The sequence below is a fragment of the Anabas testudineus genome, chromosome 5 (assembly GCF_900324465.2).
Source record: "Anabas testudineus chromosome 5, fAnaTes1.2, whole genome shotgun sequence".
In the NCBI taxonomy this organism is placed as follows: domain Eukaryota; kingdom Metazoa; phylum Chordata; class Actinopteri; order Anabantiformes; family Anabantidae; genus Anabas; species Anabas testudineus.
The window spans coordinates 5949012-5966299 of NC_046614.1; the positions used below are offsets into that span (position 1 = coordinate 5949012).

Here is a 17288-nt window from a genome sequence, read left to right on the forward strand (position 1 = left end):
TATCAAATATCTATCAATATTTATTTAAATATTTAAATAAGCAATAATTAATACAACCATTCCCGTTCTTTGTTTTTAGAACACACACTCATACAGGCACACACATAGGGAGAGAGGAGAGAGAGGCTGTGAAAAAGCCTGCTGTCTGATGCAGTTAAACCTTCACTGCTGACAGCTGACTGGTCACTGAAGATCGCCTCTGTGATTAAAGCTGCATACTGGATCGTTTGCTTCTAAAATATGCCGCTAATTGTAAGTACACTAATCTTGCAAAACTTATGCATGAGATAAAAAAAAACAAAACAAAACAGGGGAACAGTAGTTTTTGCGCAATCAGCATATAATGCTATCACATTTAGAAAAATTTCATTGCCGCAAATATTGACTCAGCTCATCGGATTAACAAGATTACAGTTAGATGGATCAAATGTATTTTTAAATGACATCATTTTTAAAATGCACCTGATTTACATGCCTTATATTATATTTAACTGATTACTACATAACTGAAAGCATCACATAGCAGAACACAACTTGTTTTTCTATGTTGTAGCTGCTTTATTGACCAAAAAACACATGTTCATATGCCCTTTAAGGTAAGTATTACTTAAATTAGATGAATTATTAATGATAGCAAAATTAAGATCTCACATTCTCATATAGCTGTCAGGATATCAGTGTGCTGCCTTTCATCTACATTATAAATGTTTCTAAAATGGACATTAATAATAGATTAACTTCTCTGCAATTTCCAAACTGTCCACTCATCACTAACAGCTATGAAACCTCAGCAACAGATCTGACTCTGGGGCTTTGTATACGCAATATGTATGCTTTATTTGTTGTTGTTTTTTAACATTACAATATTTAAAAACACAAGAGAATTGTATTTAAAGTAATAAAAATGATCATGTTCTTCTTCATTATTTTGATTTCTTCTGTCCTGAAGCAGATGATGCCATGATGGGTGCCAAACTGAATTCTGCAGATATAAATCGAAAGATGGATGACGGGGAAGATGACAAATTACATGACTCTGAAACCACTGATTTGAAGTCATCCGTTAAAGCTGACAGTGTCACTGAGGGTACAGTATGTCCCCTGAGAAAACTTCACTGCAGCTGTTTATGAATCTATAACTTTGTTGTGTGAACATATTAAAATAACAGTATATCTTTCAAAAATATATTTTTCCTGTTTCCTGCCTACAGGACATTTGACAGAAGTTGCTAGTTTTTCAGAGCAGATGTTCACTGAGGACACTGAATTATCTTCAACTGACACCTCTATGAATCCAGACAAAACAGCAGGTACTTTATCTACAGTATATTAACAGTGATGGCATTAGAGGCGGGAGTATTCAGAGCTTTTCCTTAAAAGTAGCAAGGTGCATTACAAGGAGAAGTTCTCTATTCAAAATCTTAAAAGATTTAGTGTACCTAATAATATCAAGCAAAAGTTCTCTTTATGCAGAATGACCCCAGTCAGTGTGATATGATATTATGTTACTGGGTTTTAGAATAATCCAGTCATAAAAAATAAAATCAAATGTTCGTAAAATCTTATTTGTCAAAGTAACTAAATCTGTAATTAATGTAGTGGAGTAACACATACAATATTTGACACTAAAATGTAATTGAGTATACAGCGGCAAGGAATTTTGTGGGTGTGTTTGTTTTATGGTTTTCTGCATTGTCATAAAATGTGGTCTGATCTTCATCTAAGTCAAGAGTATTAACAAATATAATTTGTTATATAAATAAAGTAATATCACAAAAAAACGGACAAAAACTACTTTAACTTTTGGTTTTGCTCCGCATAAGAAGAACACGGTTACGTGAGCCATGACTCCTAAAAGTGAGCTTTTAGAGAATCTTCATTCAGATCTTCAAGAATTATTTATATACATAAAGCCAGAAAGCGTTAAAAAGTTATGTCAAAGACTTTAGAAATTCACCAGTCTACAGTTAGGAAAAAATTCCAAAAGGTTTAATACTTTTTCTTACCACTGTTAAGTATAAAATAGCATGTAACAGTTAACACTCGAGTAAAGCAAAATAACCTGAAGATTGTTTTTAGTCATATATTGATTTGTTCATTTTTATGTCTGGTGCAGAAGTTCCAGTTAAATCAAATTCAAAGTGCAGCGTGACCAAGGCGGTGTCTATCTGTAGCCCGAGTCCTGTGGAGAAAGACCAGCCAAAGCCTCTGTGTGCCCTGCTGCCTTCCTCAATGGAGACCTGCACAGTCTATGAAGCAAGTCAGTCATTTACATCAATGAGCAAGAGTCAAGAAAGCCTCCATACGACTACAGTCCACCATGAGCCAGACGGAGCCGGTAAGCATGCACACATGTTGTTCTGCGGCTGTCTTCTTTAAATGTTTCTACCTTTAGTTGTCTGACCTCACTTCTTTCCTATGTGAGACCTCTGTGCTGCAGTCTTGTTGGCCTGCCTCTTCTGCCACCCACTGGAATGTCTACTGGCCACGGTGAGAGGGTGCAACGAGTGCGTGTGGTCGCTGTGCTTCTCCGCGTGCGGCTGCGAGTCCAGTCCGCTGCAGGCCCTCTTGGACGTCACCCACCACTGCGACCTTGGCGGGTGTCTGGGTGTCCGCTGCTTTATGTGCGACTGTCCCGTTTGCGACATCTGCCACCAGGCTACAGAGTGCCTGGACCTCGCTATGGAAATCTCTCAAATGCTCTACCACTAATGCTGGCTGCCAGCAAGTAACCACATCCAGACACGAACCAATAGGAATTATTTATTTGTCAAATATTTCTGAAAGCCAACTTGTAGGGACAAGACACAAATACTAAGTGTAAGGTTAACAGTCAAATTTAGCACTCAGATATATATGTCAGGGTAAGAGATGGTCTGTTATACACTATAGTGGAGTGTGATTACGTATGAGCAGAAAAGGTTGATCACACATACTTAATGTTGTGGAACAATACAGTTAACGGCACTGAGTTATGGACCAGAGCTGCTTTTAGCTCTAAAACAAAGAAAACGAATCCCCAAAGTTCAGAATCGACACGTTAAAATCATCAGTGTCACTATTAACGTTCGGATGTTCTGTGTTTTTACGTTACCACAGCTCGAAGAATAGTTTAAAATATATCAATAAGTTGAAGGTTGTGCTGGAAGAAAAGAAATTACAGTACGTCAGTAAAAAAAAAAAAAAAAAACTTTGTCACACAACACACATTCATTAACTGTACATGAAGTCGTGTTAGGCAGCTGACAAACGAACAGCATGTGGCTATTGTGTAGAATAATGGTTGCAGATTTCACACAGCACAACAGTTATACCTTACTATTACAGAGGTGAGGCTAGTGGTTGGTTTAAAATGTTAAAAACCCACAGAAGTCATACATGACTACGTATGTCAAAAAAAAAAAAAAAAAAAAAAAAAAGCCACAATCTTGGCAAATGATGCAAACCAAAACAATCAGTGATCACCAGGGTTAATGGAGACAGTCACTGAAAACACAGATATTATTCAGGAGAAAGAACTTATCAAACTATTATTCAGGTATCAAAAAATATGTAATGAACTACAGTACTATTATAAAAGGATAAATGTCTTGCATTTCCAATGACTGAGTAAATATATTCAAAAATAAAATGTTGATTTGTAAATTGTAGCTACTCTGGAAGAAGTCCTGCTTTGGCTAACTAGCTACAGCAGCAAGTGATTTTCCACTGCTCTTAATTTTTTTTTTTTTTATTACAAATACATGCAACCTGGGCATTAGCTGTCAGACAGAAGCTCTCATAAAATGCATAGACTGCAATACAATAAGGTGCAATAAAATTGCTCAAAATAAAATATTCTTATATACAATATGCAGTAAATATTTCACAATGTGCCAATTCACTTTACAAAGATCCCTTCTATAGCTGCTGGTGAAACAACCCCACATGAATGAGCATGCAACTGCTATGAACAAACCCTGATTCCAGTCAGTTAAAAAAACAAATATATATATCTATCTATATATATATATCTTAATAACTTTGTTATGCCATTATTGTGAAAAAGAAACCTCACAGCTTTCTTCCCTAGAAATGAGCACATAAGAAATTCAAGCAAACTTTACTTCCCTCCTTAATCTCTGAAGAAAATCTTTAAATCTATTCAAGAAAGCATTATTTCTTAATGCTAAGCCCATACCCCTGTTATATAATACTCTATTTTAATAAGATTGCATTTAAAAACCCAGACATAATCATCTGACCAGCTCCAAACAGGAACAATAATAATAATAATAATAATAATAATAATAATAATTAGGTTTGTATGGCAAAATAAAAAGATGCAACATTTATGTTAATTTTGATCTTAATGTTAACTAGTTTTCCTTTTCTAATTTCAGTTCTATAGTCCTATAAATAGACTCATTTTATCTAAAGACAGACACCTCCTCGACCCAACAGACAGTCACTGACCACCACACAGGGTTCATCACAAGTCCTCGTCCATTTCAAGGCTGCTCCTGCGACTGCTGTTTTTAGAGGCACCTGGTGACAAAGGAGAAAAGAGCGGCTCAGCCACTCTCTCTGGGGACAAGGTGCACCCCTCGTCCATAAGAATGTCTCCCAAGCCGACATCGGGATAGAGCGCAGACGCTGAGGTGTCATCGAGCTCTGCGAAGCTCAGGCTGCCCAGGTCCAGGGGGCTGCTGAGGGTGACTCCTGCAGGAGAGTCAGACGAAGGTGGGGATAGGAAGGAGGCTGGCAGAGGCTGTCCAAGGGCTCCAAGACTGAGCAGGTTCTGGGTGGAGGCTCCTCCTGCATTGGGAGGAAGAGACTGGCTGCTCTGTGGGACTGCATGCTGCTGTAGCAGGGAGGGATCCGATGGGACGCCAATGGAGGTGGAGAGGCCATGAAGACGTGCCTGCATTTCCAGCTCCTGAAAAGAAGAGAGAGCACATTCGTAAACTGGAACCACTAATGATATTATCATTGTACAACACCAAGGAGCTGGTTATGCACTCTGCATGTGTTTCTATATAATAAACATTAACAAGCTCTAGATGGTCTTTGTTAAAGAAAACTTGAACCAAGTCAAAGCAGAGAATGAGATTTTGCGCAAATATTCCTCGCTTGACACATCCTGTCCCATAGTGTTGGTCTTTCTAACCTAAGGCCCTGCCTTACAACTATTGCATTTTGGTTTTCATTGGCTAGTCGTCTTCTTCAAAACATCAAAACATCTGTTTTATTGCGCATTACTGTAACAGTACAGCTGTCACACAGCTCCTTATGTTTAATAAGACGTGGCCACACATCGAGGTGAAGTTCACTTTAATTTAAATAAAAATGTCCTAATAACACTGACTGATGAACACAGCAGTGTGTGCATGTGCATCATTGGATCCACTGTTTGAGCACAAGAAACAACCTTCATGCTATTTTTAGCCAAATGTGTATATAGGTATGTATATGCCACCCTCCAATACAGCAGACCATCAAATACGGACCTGGATTCGTAACATTAGACCGTGGTTTGCTTGCTCCAGCTTCTTCTGTCGCACCTCGACGTCCTTGACTCTCTGCTGCTCCTTCTGTAACTTCCTGATATAATCTACCGAAGCTTTGAGAATGGTGCCTTTATTCCAGCGCATCTCTCTGTAGTCACGGTGACATCAGTGAAATATTGTGGCGGCAGCAAAGAATGAAAACATGAACAAGATTTCCTGATTAGTACACAACAGCTGCAGAGAGTCAGTGTTAAAATTCAAACTCTTTATGTTTACTACTAAGTGAACATTAGAAAATTAACATCCTGAAAAACCAGACACCACTTACGGATCACTTGACTTAGGTATCAGAGTACCCAGTTCCTTTATACGGTCGTTGATGTTGAATCTCCGCCTCCTCTCAACTGTAAACAAGAATGAACAAGCAGGTGAAGGGAGAAGACCAGAACACATGTATTTACCTCCAACAATTACTGTTGTCACTAAACAACAATTATTTGGTATACATGGACATCAAGATCAAACAGGTTGTCCTGGAGTTGTAACAGAAAAATGTGCCGTTAGGATGCTGTGATTTTGAATCTTAACTGTGCTGCATGTCAAGTCTGAGCCAACATGTCATGTATGAGCCAAGTACAAGCTGAAATAAAGCTTTACTTACTGAGGTTATGGTTGTCCTTCTTCTGCCTTTCCTTCATTATTGCTTTGGCATCTGCATCTTAAAGACAAATGCACAGTGTTTGATGCAATTTAACATTATTCAATTTTTGAAATTAAAATCTCCTGAACATTAAAATACAAAAAACAATGTAAATAAAAGTAAATCATTATACCAGTAATTTCCCTTTTAATTTTTGGAAGATCAGCAGGGCAGGAGTTGCTGACAGTGAGAGTAGGTGCTGCCATCCCAGGACTATGGTACACATCCAACAGGTTTCCTGGGAGCTACAGAAAAATACATGTTCTGAATATGTGACAAATCATCATAAGTCACTCTTCGCCACAAACCTACAGGCAAATCTGTAAAAACTATATCTTCCCCATTCCTGCTGAGTTATGACCAACCTGTTCCTCAAGCTTAAAATAGAATCAAAGACACTTTCATTTAAAAAATGCTATAACAATCTGCTTAGTGTTGGACCATATATAAGTGGACTGATAAGAAAGCAGACACAGCAACCTTTGGAAACAAAAATGTAAATATCAGACTTTTCATCAGCTGATCACCATGACTAAAAGACTCAGATCGATGCTTGAAAATAACTTAAATTTAAAAACTGCAATTTTAGTGAACCACTGTCGTTTATGGATCTAGCACAAAATCCAACCATTCATACCACACCAAAGACAAACAACACCACCTGGTGCAATTTGAAATATTCACAAAAAGCATTTACCTCACTTTTTTTCTTCTCCTCCAGCAGCATGACCATAATTCCCATTTTGTGTTTGGCAGCAAAAATTTGGCAGCAAACTTTTTTTCCCTGACAAATCAGTTGTTTACCTGGCAGCTTTAAAAAGACCTTTTATACAAGCACTTGCCTTGCTTCTCCCTGTCTTGTATCCTCTGAAAGCTTTACCCCACCCAGGCAGCACTTCTGTGACGAATAGCAACTGAGTGCCAGAAATGTATATTTACTCCCACAACTTGAGGGTTTCATACATGTAAGAGACCATCCAGTTGCATAACAAACAAAAATAAATAAATAAATAAAAAAATCAGCCCCACAGAGCTGCCTGGAATCAACTATGTAATTCTGTCATGGTGGAACTGAAGCAGAACTTACAAACTCTAGGGGAAACTTTTAAAGGGAAGTATCTATATTCAAATAAATACATTGTTATTCATACCGTGCTGGGCAACTGAAGACCTGAGTCAATCAACGTAATGATGTCATCATTAAAACTGGATTCAAGACTAATGATGTCGTCGATCACATCGTCAATCTAGATAGAGCAGATAAGAGAAAGCCTCTATGGTTACAGAGTTAGGTAGCATGAAATTGATCAACATGTTGTGTGTTCTGTAACCTAAAACCATCTGCAAAACGTAATGCCTACACTAAACATTTCCATGTATTTAAACTATTGTTACATGCTTAAACAAATGTGAGAGGTCTCATTTCAAAGGGAGAGATGTGTGTAAGGGCTGGTATAGTTAAACCGTAGGTGCAGTATTTAACATCATATTGTGACAACAGGCCAAAAAGGGTAATGACAAAAGGCATGCATCGGCACAGTGGGACCTTTGGGCACATTATTACAGAACAAACAAAAAGTAATTAAGTAAGAAGTGAGCAGAAGGCTAGACATTTAACTTCTCCAAAAATGGACTGTATGTTTGCAGAAAGCCAACAATTACAAGGTTGTGCAATCGGTTGTACCAGCAAACCAAACCTACACACAAGCATTTGAACCATTGGTATTAAAACAGGAATTTTCCATACTTCCTCCTTGTTGGAGCTGATGTTAAGAAGAGCCATAGGGCTGTTAGGGGCACTGCTAGCAGTAGGACCAACTTCAGGGGCAGAACTGGACTGCGGCACAGGGGATACACCCAGGGTTTGAGTGACTGCCTTGTTGCCCAGAGTGGTGGAGAGGTACTGCTTCACCTGCTGCCTCTGTGCCTGCTGGATGTGGTATTTTGTGGGGTTCTCCAAGTGGGTCTGCACCTGATAATTTAAACAATTGTTATTGGACAGTGCTCTGACATAAACTCACTGACTAAAGAATACACCAGTGATGGATATACATAAAAATAAAGCTCTCACTTTCAGCACCTCCACAGGCACCTGTGCCGGAGGGGGACGGGCAGCATTTGGGGGCAGTGTGACAGAGATGGCTGGAGTGGAGTCAGACGCCCGGAGCTGAGAGGCAGAGGCCTGCTGCTGGGCCTCACGTCTCTCCTGCTCCTGGGCTTGTTCTCGCATCAGCTGCTGCCGCAGCAACACACGTGACGACATGGCTGAGGAGAGAGAAATCCAGATCTAGGGATGGAGCTGCAAAACATAAACAGAACCAAAAAGCATTATAAATAGGTGATGTCAGTATTTCACTGTGTGTACTATAACAAGATTAAAACTCTACTGCTCTCTCTCTATTTCATGTTTGAGTTTACGACAGTTTATAATTTCTGCTTAAACTCAGAAATGATGTGAAAGTACAATGGAAATTCAAAAAGGGAACCAGTTTTCAAAACTGCTGACTCACTCCCAGAATGACACTTTCAAATGCTCTATCACATGCACACATGCACACCCTGCATTTTAAAACTCTTCTGCATACCACCTGCACTACTGATCCTACAGCTACCTGAAGAATGTAAATAATCTGTCCTTTGTGGACACGGTCACCGAAATAGAATGGCTTGAAGAGAGGAAGAGAGATGACTCATCCTATTGTCATGAATGTTGCTAACAAGATGGAGCTGGAAACTCCAAATAAACATGAAGATCATGTGCCACATGACACACACTCTATATTTTTAAATGTAAATTAAAAGGGTTTGACCTTTTGATCTCTTATAGCATTATATTCATCTAGTCTGGACATGGCTGTAGCCGACAGTTTAAATCTCCCCATGGATTCACAGTAAGATGCGCTGGACATCCAGTAGATAGCAGGTTAATTATTTACTGATAAAAGTGAATTAACTTTAGGTTAATATTAATATATATAATTACTGACTAATTATATAATAACTAAGCTAGCCAGGTCACATCACCTCCAACTACTGCTGCTGATTGATCAGATGCGGGTTCTGGGTCATAGTGTCTTTGTAAATATAAATGATCACACTCACTCATCTTCTGTTCTAGTGGGTCACTAACTAAGAACTAAGTAAATTTGCTCAGGTACTGTACTTAGAATTTTGAGGTGCTTGCTCTTTCCTGGAGTAGTTCAGTTTAATTACATGTTACGTTTACCTTTCAAAGGGAAAGTACTTTTTATTACAGAAGATTTATTTGACAGTTTATACATAATAAATAATCTGTATTATGAATTAACCAGCAGAGAGCTAGATAAAATCGTTTTTGTTCCACACCAGGTTTGTTTTTTAAAGCATTCACTTATTATTTCAACTTTATAAAATCTTTTGATGCGGTCCTTGTAACAGAGCATTTCTTAGGCAAATACTAGCTCTTCTGCTCTGGTGTTGTTGCTGTTCTGTGTCTGATTTGTGTACTTGTGCCTCTTTCTGTTTTAAAACCCTCCTCTGAGATACTGTGGGCTCAGAGGTCGGACTTTGTATATCGTGACTTCACGCTGAATGTTCTTTTCTTTCTGAGTAAAGCGCATTAAAGCACTATGTCCACTCGCTACGTATCCAAAAATCAAATGTAGACAAGATAACTGAAAACACGCTGTTACAACTTGCGTAACGTTAAATATGAGCAGACCACATACTGTAGCTGACTGTCAGTGCGGCTTCTTCCTGTGGGGCAGTTATGTGAAACCAAGATCACAGTACTTTAACCACGCCGACAAAATACTACAATTATGAGTTTTCATTTTGAGGTAGTTTTATGAGCCATTTGAAGTAGAACGTATTTAGCTGGTTTCGTAATCTCTATTTTGGCTAGCTCTAATGTAGCGCCGTGAGTTAAGCTAGCGGAGACTTGACAGCTCTGTGCTGCTAACGGGCCCACACCACCGCAGTGGACACACCGCTAAAACTAACATTTACTAGACACTTCCCAGTCTCCCACCAGCAGCTACAAGAGAGGAGGTTAGTTGTACTAGTGAAAGGCAATGGTGCCTCAGCAGCAACGTTAGCCAACGACACAGCCGCGGCACAGTAAAAAAAATAAAATAGGAAGTTGCAGCTTAGCTAACTTCACGTTAGCTAGTCCGCCAAACCGACAGCTAGCTACTAAAACAAGTTATTTAGAGGAAAGATAAAAACATACTGCAGTAATAGCTTTGTTTTTATATAATCACATCCATAGGCCCACGAAATCCTCAGTTTTCTTTGCCATTTCTCTGAGTCGGTGAATACAAGCTAGCTTCAGCGCTGATCGGTCTTGTTTACCTCGGGCCGACGGCCTGAGGTCATCAGACGCATTTTACCCGGAACTTGTTGACAGCGCTGAGGTGACTGCATCTGTCACACATGTCTCATAGCGCGGCTGTAACGCAGGTGCTGTATTTTAATACAAAGCTGTTCAGCAGGGATGCATACGAAAATGTAATTTAACTATTAATTAAATCCTCACTTATTTCACTTAAATAAAATATCAAGGGCTCAGATTTCATAAACTACATGTCCAGAAGTGTTTTCAGACATATTTTCACATTTAATCAAATACTGCAGCTGTAACAATCAATCAAGATCAAAAACGTATACTTTAATTCCCTTGGAGAAGTTCTTTGTGGACAGGCAGCCCCCTCGAGGTGCCAAGGGTCTTGTCCAGCGACACTTCCACATTTTCCCAGGAGTCAGGGGGAACCAGGAATCCAGCCACCAATGCTGGGGTTTGTACACAGCTGCCCTAACTTTACCATCAGTCGCCCATCAACAAGACCAAACACAACTGATTTTTGATATTTTATTTACATTTTATTTTAATCAGTTGTCTGAAAATGAGAAGTCCATTGCAGATGTCAAGGTGTCTGAGAGTTTGGTGGCAATTTTGTCTGCAGAGGAAATAAAATTTGACAATTTTAATTGATAAATAAACTACTAATAAACATTACAAATCATTTCACACAGGAATACAGCTGGTGAAGCCTAAACTCTTGGGGTTTAGGCTCTTAAATCTATTTTTTAAATACATATTTAGATTTTGCGTTTTTTGGACAATGCAGAAAATAAAATAAATGTGAACAAACCAGCTCTTTTCTGTTGCTTTTTCCGCTTTTTGCTGGCAGCCAAGAGTGCCTGGCCCTGTTGCAGAGGATCTACATTCAAGATATCCTTCAAATCCGGGGCCCTGGATGCAGCGTCATTTGCAGGCAAGTCGGCCTTTGATTTCTGTGATTTTATCTCCACTGTCATTGGCCCAAACTATTTTAAGTGGGAAGAATATCAGAAATAAAATTTATAAAGTTTATTGAACTACTTTCAAATGTTAGAGACATAAGAAACTGTAATTCAGCAAATACTGAAGGTTTAGAGGCCACCTCTGGGTCTTGCTCATCCTCCATAGATTCTGCTCCATCTTTCAACTCTGCTTCTTCCACTGACCCTCCTTCCATTTCCAACTCGGATTGCGTTTCAATCAGACCACCTGGTGTCATTCCAGTGGTTTCCATGCAGAATCCCATTTGGACTTCAGGACAAGATGACTCTAAACACACACACACACACACACACACGCACACACGCACGTAAAAAAACAAACAAAACTAAAACCAAAAAAACTGGGGCAACTACTGCTTCTTTGGGGCATTTTTTGGGGCACAACAGAAACCAGATAACCTGAAGAGATCAAGCTATATCGTATTTCTCATATATCATCTATATATCTATATATATATGCCAGCTTCATGTTTATGGTCAGAGATGTAACAGTTATAACCCCTTTTTTTTTCCACCCTCGAGAATTAATTTCAGGAGGGTCTTGGGTTAGTCTGTGGGATGGGGAAGTTGTAATATTAAATTCGTCAGAAACATGGATGACCTACAATCTGTTCTGCCCTTTAATGCTCTGCACAAAGTAAAAGCTCACACGGTTTACACTTTGCCTACTATATAAATAAAGTTGATGTCTATGGGTTATTTTGAGACAATGGAACATTATATATGGACTGCACTGGGTGTAAGAGAAGATTAAACCTTTAACTTACCTGCTAGAACCTCCTGATTTCCTTTTTCCAGCTCATCCCAGTCAAAAGCTTTACCCATCTCTGTAACAATCTCAGCACTGACATGTGTTGGTAGAGTGTGCGTCTCTGGAGGGTGTGTGAAGTAGCTGATCTTTCCCCTAAATCACATAATGTGCAGAAATGAACACAATGCCAAATTCATTGGTTGCTTGTAATTTATTAAGCTTCCATCTCCTCCAAGTCCTACGTTTTACACACCCTGTCCAGTCCATTAACACACTTTTTGCTGATTTATCGGTGTCGGGCAGTCCTCCCTTTCTTAGTTTTCCTTGGCGTCGAGCAAGCAATGCCAAGAACTCCAAAGCTGTGTGAAAGTCTGGAACGCCATAGTGCTCCATTATCTGTACATCCAACACAATTACTACAACAGCACTAAGAAATGACAATATGGCTATGCACTAATTGGTTACAAATGTGATGACACACCTGTACTTTGTTGCAGCGTCGAAGAATGGCTTCCACAGGTGGAAGAGGATCTACAAGCTGTTCGATTTTCACACAGTTACGAAGAATCATTGCTGCGTCAGTTGTTGAAGTTGCCATAACAATGCCGGGGCAATCCAGCAGCTTTATGTGTTTGTCCAAATGCACCTCCTGAAGGCACCTAAAATCACACAGACGCATAAGCAAAACAAGAGGAAAACACAACCAAGGAAAAAATAGTCTCGTACACTTACTTGGTCACACCAGGAGTGGCCCCAACATTACACGCTCGTGCCCGTTTCAGGCTGTTGATCAAACTACTCTTTCCCACATTAGGAAAACCTATAAAACGGCAGTTACAGTAATTTATTTCACATTATAAACAACCTAAACCTGGTGTTTCATTGGATTTGATGCTTACCTACAACACCTACTGTGATGGCTGTCTTTATGTCAAGGTTGCGGCAGTAGTTGCCAAGTAGCTTCATTAAACAGTCTGCACCAACACAAGCACTGCTGCTGAGGAGCTCTGTGGTGGCCTGCGTTACTGGAACATTACTGCGTTTCTAGCCATAACAAAGGACAGAGGACAAACTGTTTAGTTTATGTGAAACACTGCTATTGCATACTTTAAAGTATTTGGGATAAGAGTATTTTAACTATCAAAATAAATAATTAATGTCATACCAAGTTCTTGTTCTGTTGCTGAGTAGATGCTTTAAAAGCTACAGTGGGAAACTCATTACGAAGATACTTAATCCACTTTTCCACAATTTCTTTTGACACAAGATCTATAATATAAAAAAAAAAACATTTAAAGGATTAGGCTGTTGCATTTCAAAAATCTTCCTTATTGTCAAGAATTCCATGAAAACACCAAAACCAACAATGGATGCATCCCACTAAGTTTGAGCTTATTGGTGTGGTTGTGCCATGGAGCTTCATTGCTGTGCAAGAACTATTAAGAAGGGATTGCTACACTGGGTGACAAGTTTCTTCATTATCAAAAAATATGGCATGGTAGTTGTTGCTAAAAAGCTACACAGAGCAACAATAGCCACTTTCACAGTCTTCCAAGATTACTCAGTTGCACTTGGTTGTGTAAGCAGCCACTGTCTTTTGTTCACCCTTCTTAATTGTACAAAGTCAATATCAGAAAAACAAGTGCTATGTGCTTAGTTCAAGGCTGACATAAGAATATTTTTCATGTGCAGAGCAAACTCAAAAAGTGTGAGTGGTTTTTACTTTACTTCAGTTGAAGTAGCTCAAGTCCACACCTCCAAACTAATGTTCTTAACACCTGACTCCAATTAGCATTTTTGAGGTCATTATTTAAAAGGTTCACATACATTTTCTTGCCACTGTACATTTCACAAAGTCCAAAGTAAGCAGGTTGTGATGTGTAGCAAAACAATAGAGCAGAGCAATGTAAAAAAAAAAAAAAGAACAAAAAAGAAAAACATACTCATTCAAGCATGTGTAGTGACCTTTGACTTTCAGGAAGTGCTCTCCAGAGACTGTGAAAGTAATAATCGTTATAAGTCTGTCAAACTGTTTACGGATAAACTACAGTGCCCATATTTTTTGTAATGAAGAAACTTAGTGTAACGATGTGGCTCATTGATGTGTACGTAACAGTTTTCGGGCAACAATGGAGCTCTATGTCACAGCTAAAGAAGGTAAATCAGGCGTTGGTTGTACAAACAATACTTGTTAGCAGGATACATATATTGTTGGTTTTGGTCTATTAAATGAATACTGTGACCTTACAGAGAAACATAGAGATCACCAAACCTTCAGTCAAGCATCAAATATACACAAAAACAACACTGATAAATAATTTGTTGTCCAGTCAAATGCACAGAAAGATAGACAATTACCTCTACTGACATAACTTACCAATTTTATTAAGGACTAGAACTATCTTCTTGTTCATTCCACTTTGAATGACTGCCTGCTCCACCTGTGGACATCTGCAACCAAGAGGGTCACGTGCATCCAAAACTTCCAAAATTACATCTGCGGCTTCCACTACCTTAACAAAAAATAAATAAATACAAATACAAAATATTAAATGAAAAATAAGAATAATAATGTTAATAACACAACTCTCTCACACACACACATATAACTTCTGTTTTAGACTAAATATAGTACATTTTTAGTCACAGTTGCCCAATTTAGTGTGTAATTAAGTAAATATTCTCCAACAATAAATGTGTTTTGGTGGCTTTCAAAAGGGAGAAAGGAGGAGAAAATGCCTCTATAATTTTAAGTTCCATCAGATACCAGCCAGTTTGTGTCATGAAAGGAGCAGCTATGTACCTTTTTGAATTCTCTGTAATATGCCTTTCTTGAATTCTCATTTTCAAAGTGAACATTTTTCTCCAAGCTCTGCATCTCTGTCTCCTGTAAACACAAAGCAAAAACTAGAAATCACAGCAATGACAATTACCATGCTATGCAGTGATTGTAACTAGAGTTTATTTCTACTGATGTTAGATGACATTTACCCTCTGCTCAAACTCTATCTGCCGCTGTAGGATGTCACTCTGAAAGCTTTGCAAATTCCTCCTCTTCATCATCTCTCGTTCTCTAGAGATTTTCTGCTTTTCTTGGAGCTCTTGGAGCTAATTAGGGAAGACATGATTGAAGTAATGGTTTACCTTAGAAAATATCAACGAGGCAAATTCAAAAGGGAGTACAGGCATAATGTTGAAAGAGTCACCCTTTGCTTCCTGATTTCCTCTGGTCTTCTCTGGTCTTTGAGTTGCTGCACAGAAGACTGCTTTGTAGTCTTTCCCCACCCTGATGAATCACCCTTTTGCTCATCTTTAGCCTGGAGAATAATGCATTCCAATGATGTAAAAAAAAAAAAAAGTAGTAAAATCACATGTTATAAATGTAACAATAATAAATATTATGACTGTTATTATAATAAATATTAAGAAATATATTAATACATTCTTCTTTCAGTTCCTTAAAAAGGTGTCACAGTGAAACCTAAGAAGCTAAACATTCAATTTAAAAACACAAATATGAAGTTCTGTAAATTAAAAAAGAAGCTTGTATGTTTTGCTTTTGTCACTCTGTATTACCAGAAAAAAGCCTCATATAGATTTTTGTGCAAATAATAGTTTGTTGAGTTATGTGGTCATCAGGAGTCACAAGTGGAGTTACTGCAACTTTTTGAGGAATGCAGCGTTGTTTTATATTTGGTGTCAACAAAGAAAGCACACTGCCATTAGTGTAATAATTAATTTACCAAGGTTACAAGCAATTGTTACCTCATACTTATGGACAAGAATAACTACGGTACAAAAATTCCCACAATTAATCAATTAATTAGAAAATGATGTTGAAAAGATAATTGATATTGAAGGGCAACATTGCAAATGGCAAAACAAATGAAATCACTTTTTTAGAGTTAAAGGATCAGTGTGAATAAGGGACCCCAGTTATAAATCCATGTAATTTAAATGAAAAACAAAATTGAACAAAATGTTAAATGCAAACTGTGTCTACCAGTTTTACTTTAAAGTTTCACTTGATATGAAGTCAGCATTTGGGTTACTAGTTTACAGTGTTCCCACCCATAATTCCAACCTGCGACCTAAGACCTTCGACATTCCTCAAAGGCAGGCCAATTCAAACAAACTATTGTTACCTTATAAATAATTTCATCATATGTTATCATCATATTATATTAACATTTCCGCCACATAGCTGACACGAAAATAAAACACTAATCAATAAATTTAAGTTTTAAGTAAGGCAACAGTCAACACTATATAAAATAAAGTTAGTTACATAATAATACCACTATTTAACCAATTCCCAATCATTATGAATAAAGTAATACACGTCTGTTTTAAAAGTGGCTATTTAACTATGCAGTTACCAGAAAACTGCATAAGGTGGTATTGGACTATGACTGCGGTGATTGAAGGTGTTAAGTAACTTCTTAAACTTGCATATCTATCAATCTATTAATGACTTGGTGGAGACAGCAAAACAACAGCCGCAGTAACATTAGCTAAAGATGACATTAGCCGGGTGGCATTTACCTTAAATTTGCCGAGGAAGCCGAGACGCTTGGCTCGTTTTTGTTCTGCAAAATTCAAGAAACAACAGAATCAATTTACAAACACTCCATTACTTAGAGACAGAACACACTAATAAACTGACAACATACGTACTAGCTTTGGACATAACTTCACCCTTGTTCCACGACTTCAGGCTTCACGTGTGTGAGCCCTGGGTGCGCTTCCGATGACGTCATTCACAACATCCGGCTGGAAGTCAAAATAAAAGCTTTTAGCTTGTGAACAACTTTTTTAAGTGCAGCCTTTTGAAAAGTTGCTTTTAAAAGGTCTCACAATAATAAAGCGCATATTAGAAAAGGTATGGGAATGTAGAGCAGACCAGACCAGTGCTACCTACACTAGGTGATTTACTGAATCTATTGTGTTTTATAGCAAAAACAGAAGTTACTGACCTGTCACAAAAATCTCCTTGAACATTTTTAATTGAATTTGTGCTGGGGTG

The 17288-nt window shown here is 38.3% G+C and overlaps 3 protein-coding genes across 3 annotated transcripts; 1 reads left to right on the forward strand and 2 right to left on the reverse strand.

The window, feature by feature from the left end:
- The first annotated feature begins 1002 nt into the window (after positions 1-1002).
- si:dkey-245f22.3 (uncharacterized protein LOC492819 homolog) lies at positions 1003-3419 on the forward strand. Its single transcript, XM_026346955.1, has 4 exons — positions 1003-1087; positions 1212-1310; positions 2117-2338; positions 2426-3419. The coding sequence occupies exons 1-4, from the start codon at positions 1003-1005 to the stop codon at positions 2710-2712; spliced, it is 693 nt and encodes a 230-aa protein (XP_026202740.1). The 3' UTR covers positions 2713-3419.
- On the reverse strand, positions 2751-10540 carry tfe3b (transcription factor binding to IGHM enhancer 3b). The gene is made up of 9 exons (XM_026348243.1): positions 10400-10540; positions 8261-8488; positions 7937-8161; positions 7341-7436; positions 6323-6434; positions 6151-6207; positions 5818-5893; positions 5490-5637; positions 2751-4918 (listed from the first exon to the last, which is right to left on the reverse strand). The coding sequence occupies exons 2-9, from the start codon at positions 8450-8452 to the stop codon at positions 4472-4474; spliced, it is 1353 nt and encodes a 450-aa protein (XP_026204028.1). The 5' UTR covers positions 8453-8488; positions 10400-10540; the 3' UTR covers positions 2751-4471.
- Positions 10541-11024: 484 nt separating this feature from the next.
- On the reverse strand, positions 11025-17033 carry gnl3l (guanine nucleotide binding protein-like 3 (nucleolar)-like). Its single transcript, XM_026348242.1, has 15 exons — positions 16940-17033; positions 16808-16851; positions 15469-15579; positions 15254-15370; positions 15066-15149; positions 14640-14775; positions 13428-13531; positions 13162-13306; positions 12995-13082; positions 12744-12921; positions 12516-12658; positions 12279-12415; positions 11613-11779; positions 11322-11496; positions 11025-11126 (listed from the first exon to the last, which is right to left on the reverse strand). The coding sequence occupies exons 1-15, from the start codon at positions 16950-16952 to the stop codon at positions 11059-11061; spliced, it is 1710 nt and encodes a 569-aa protein (XP_026204027.1). The 5' UTR covers positions 16953-17033; the 3' UTR covers positions 11025-11058.
- Positions 17034-17288: the final 255 nt, after the last annotated feature.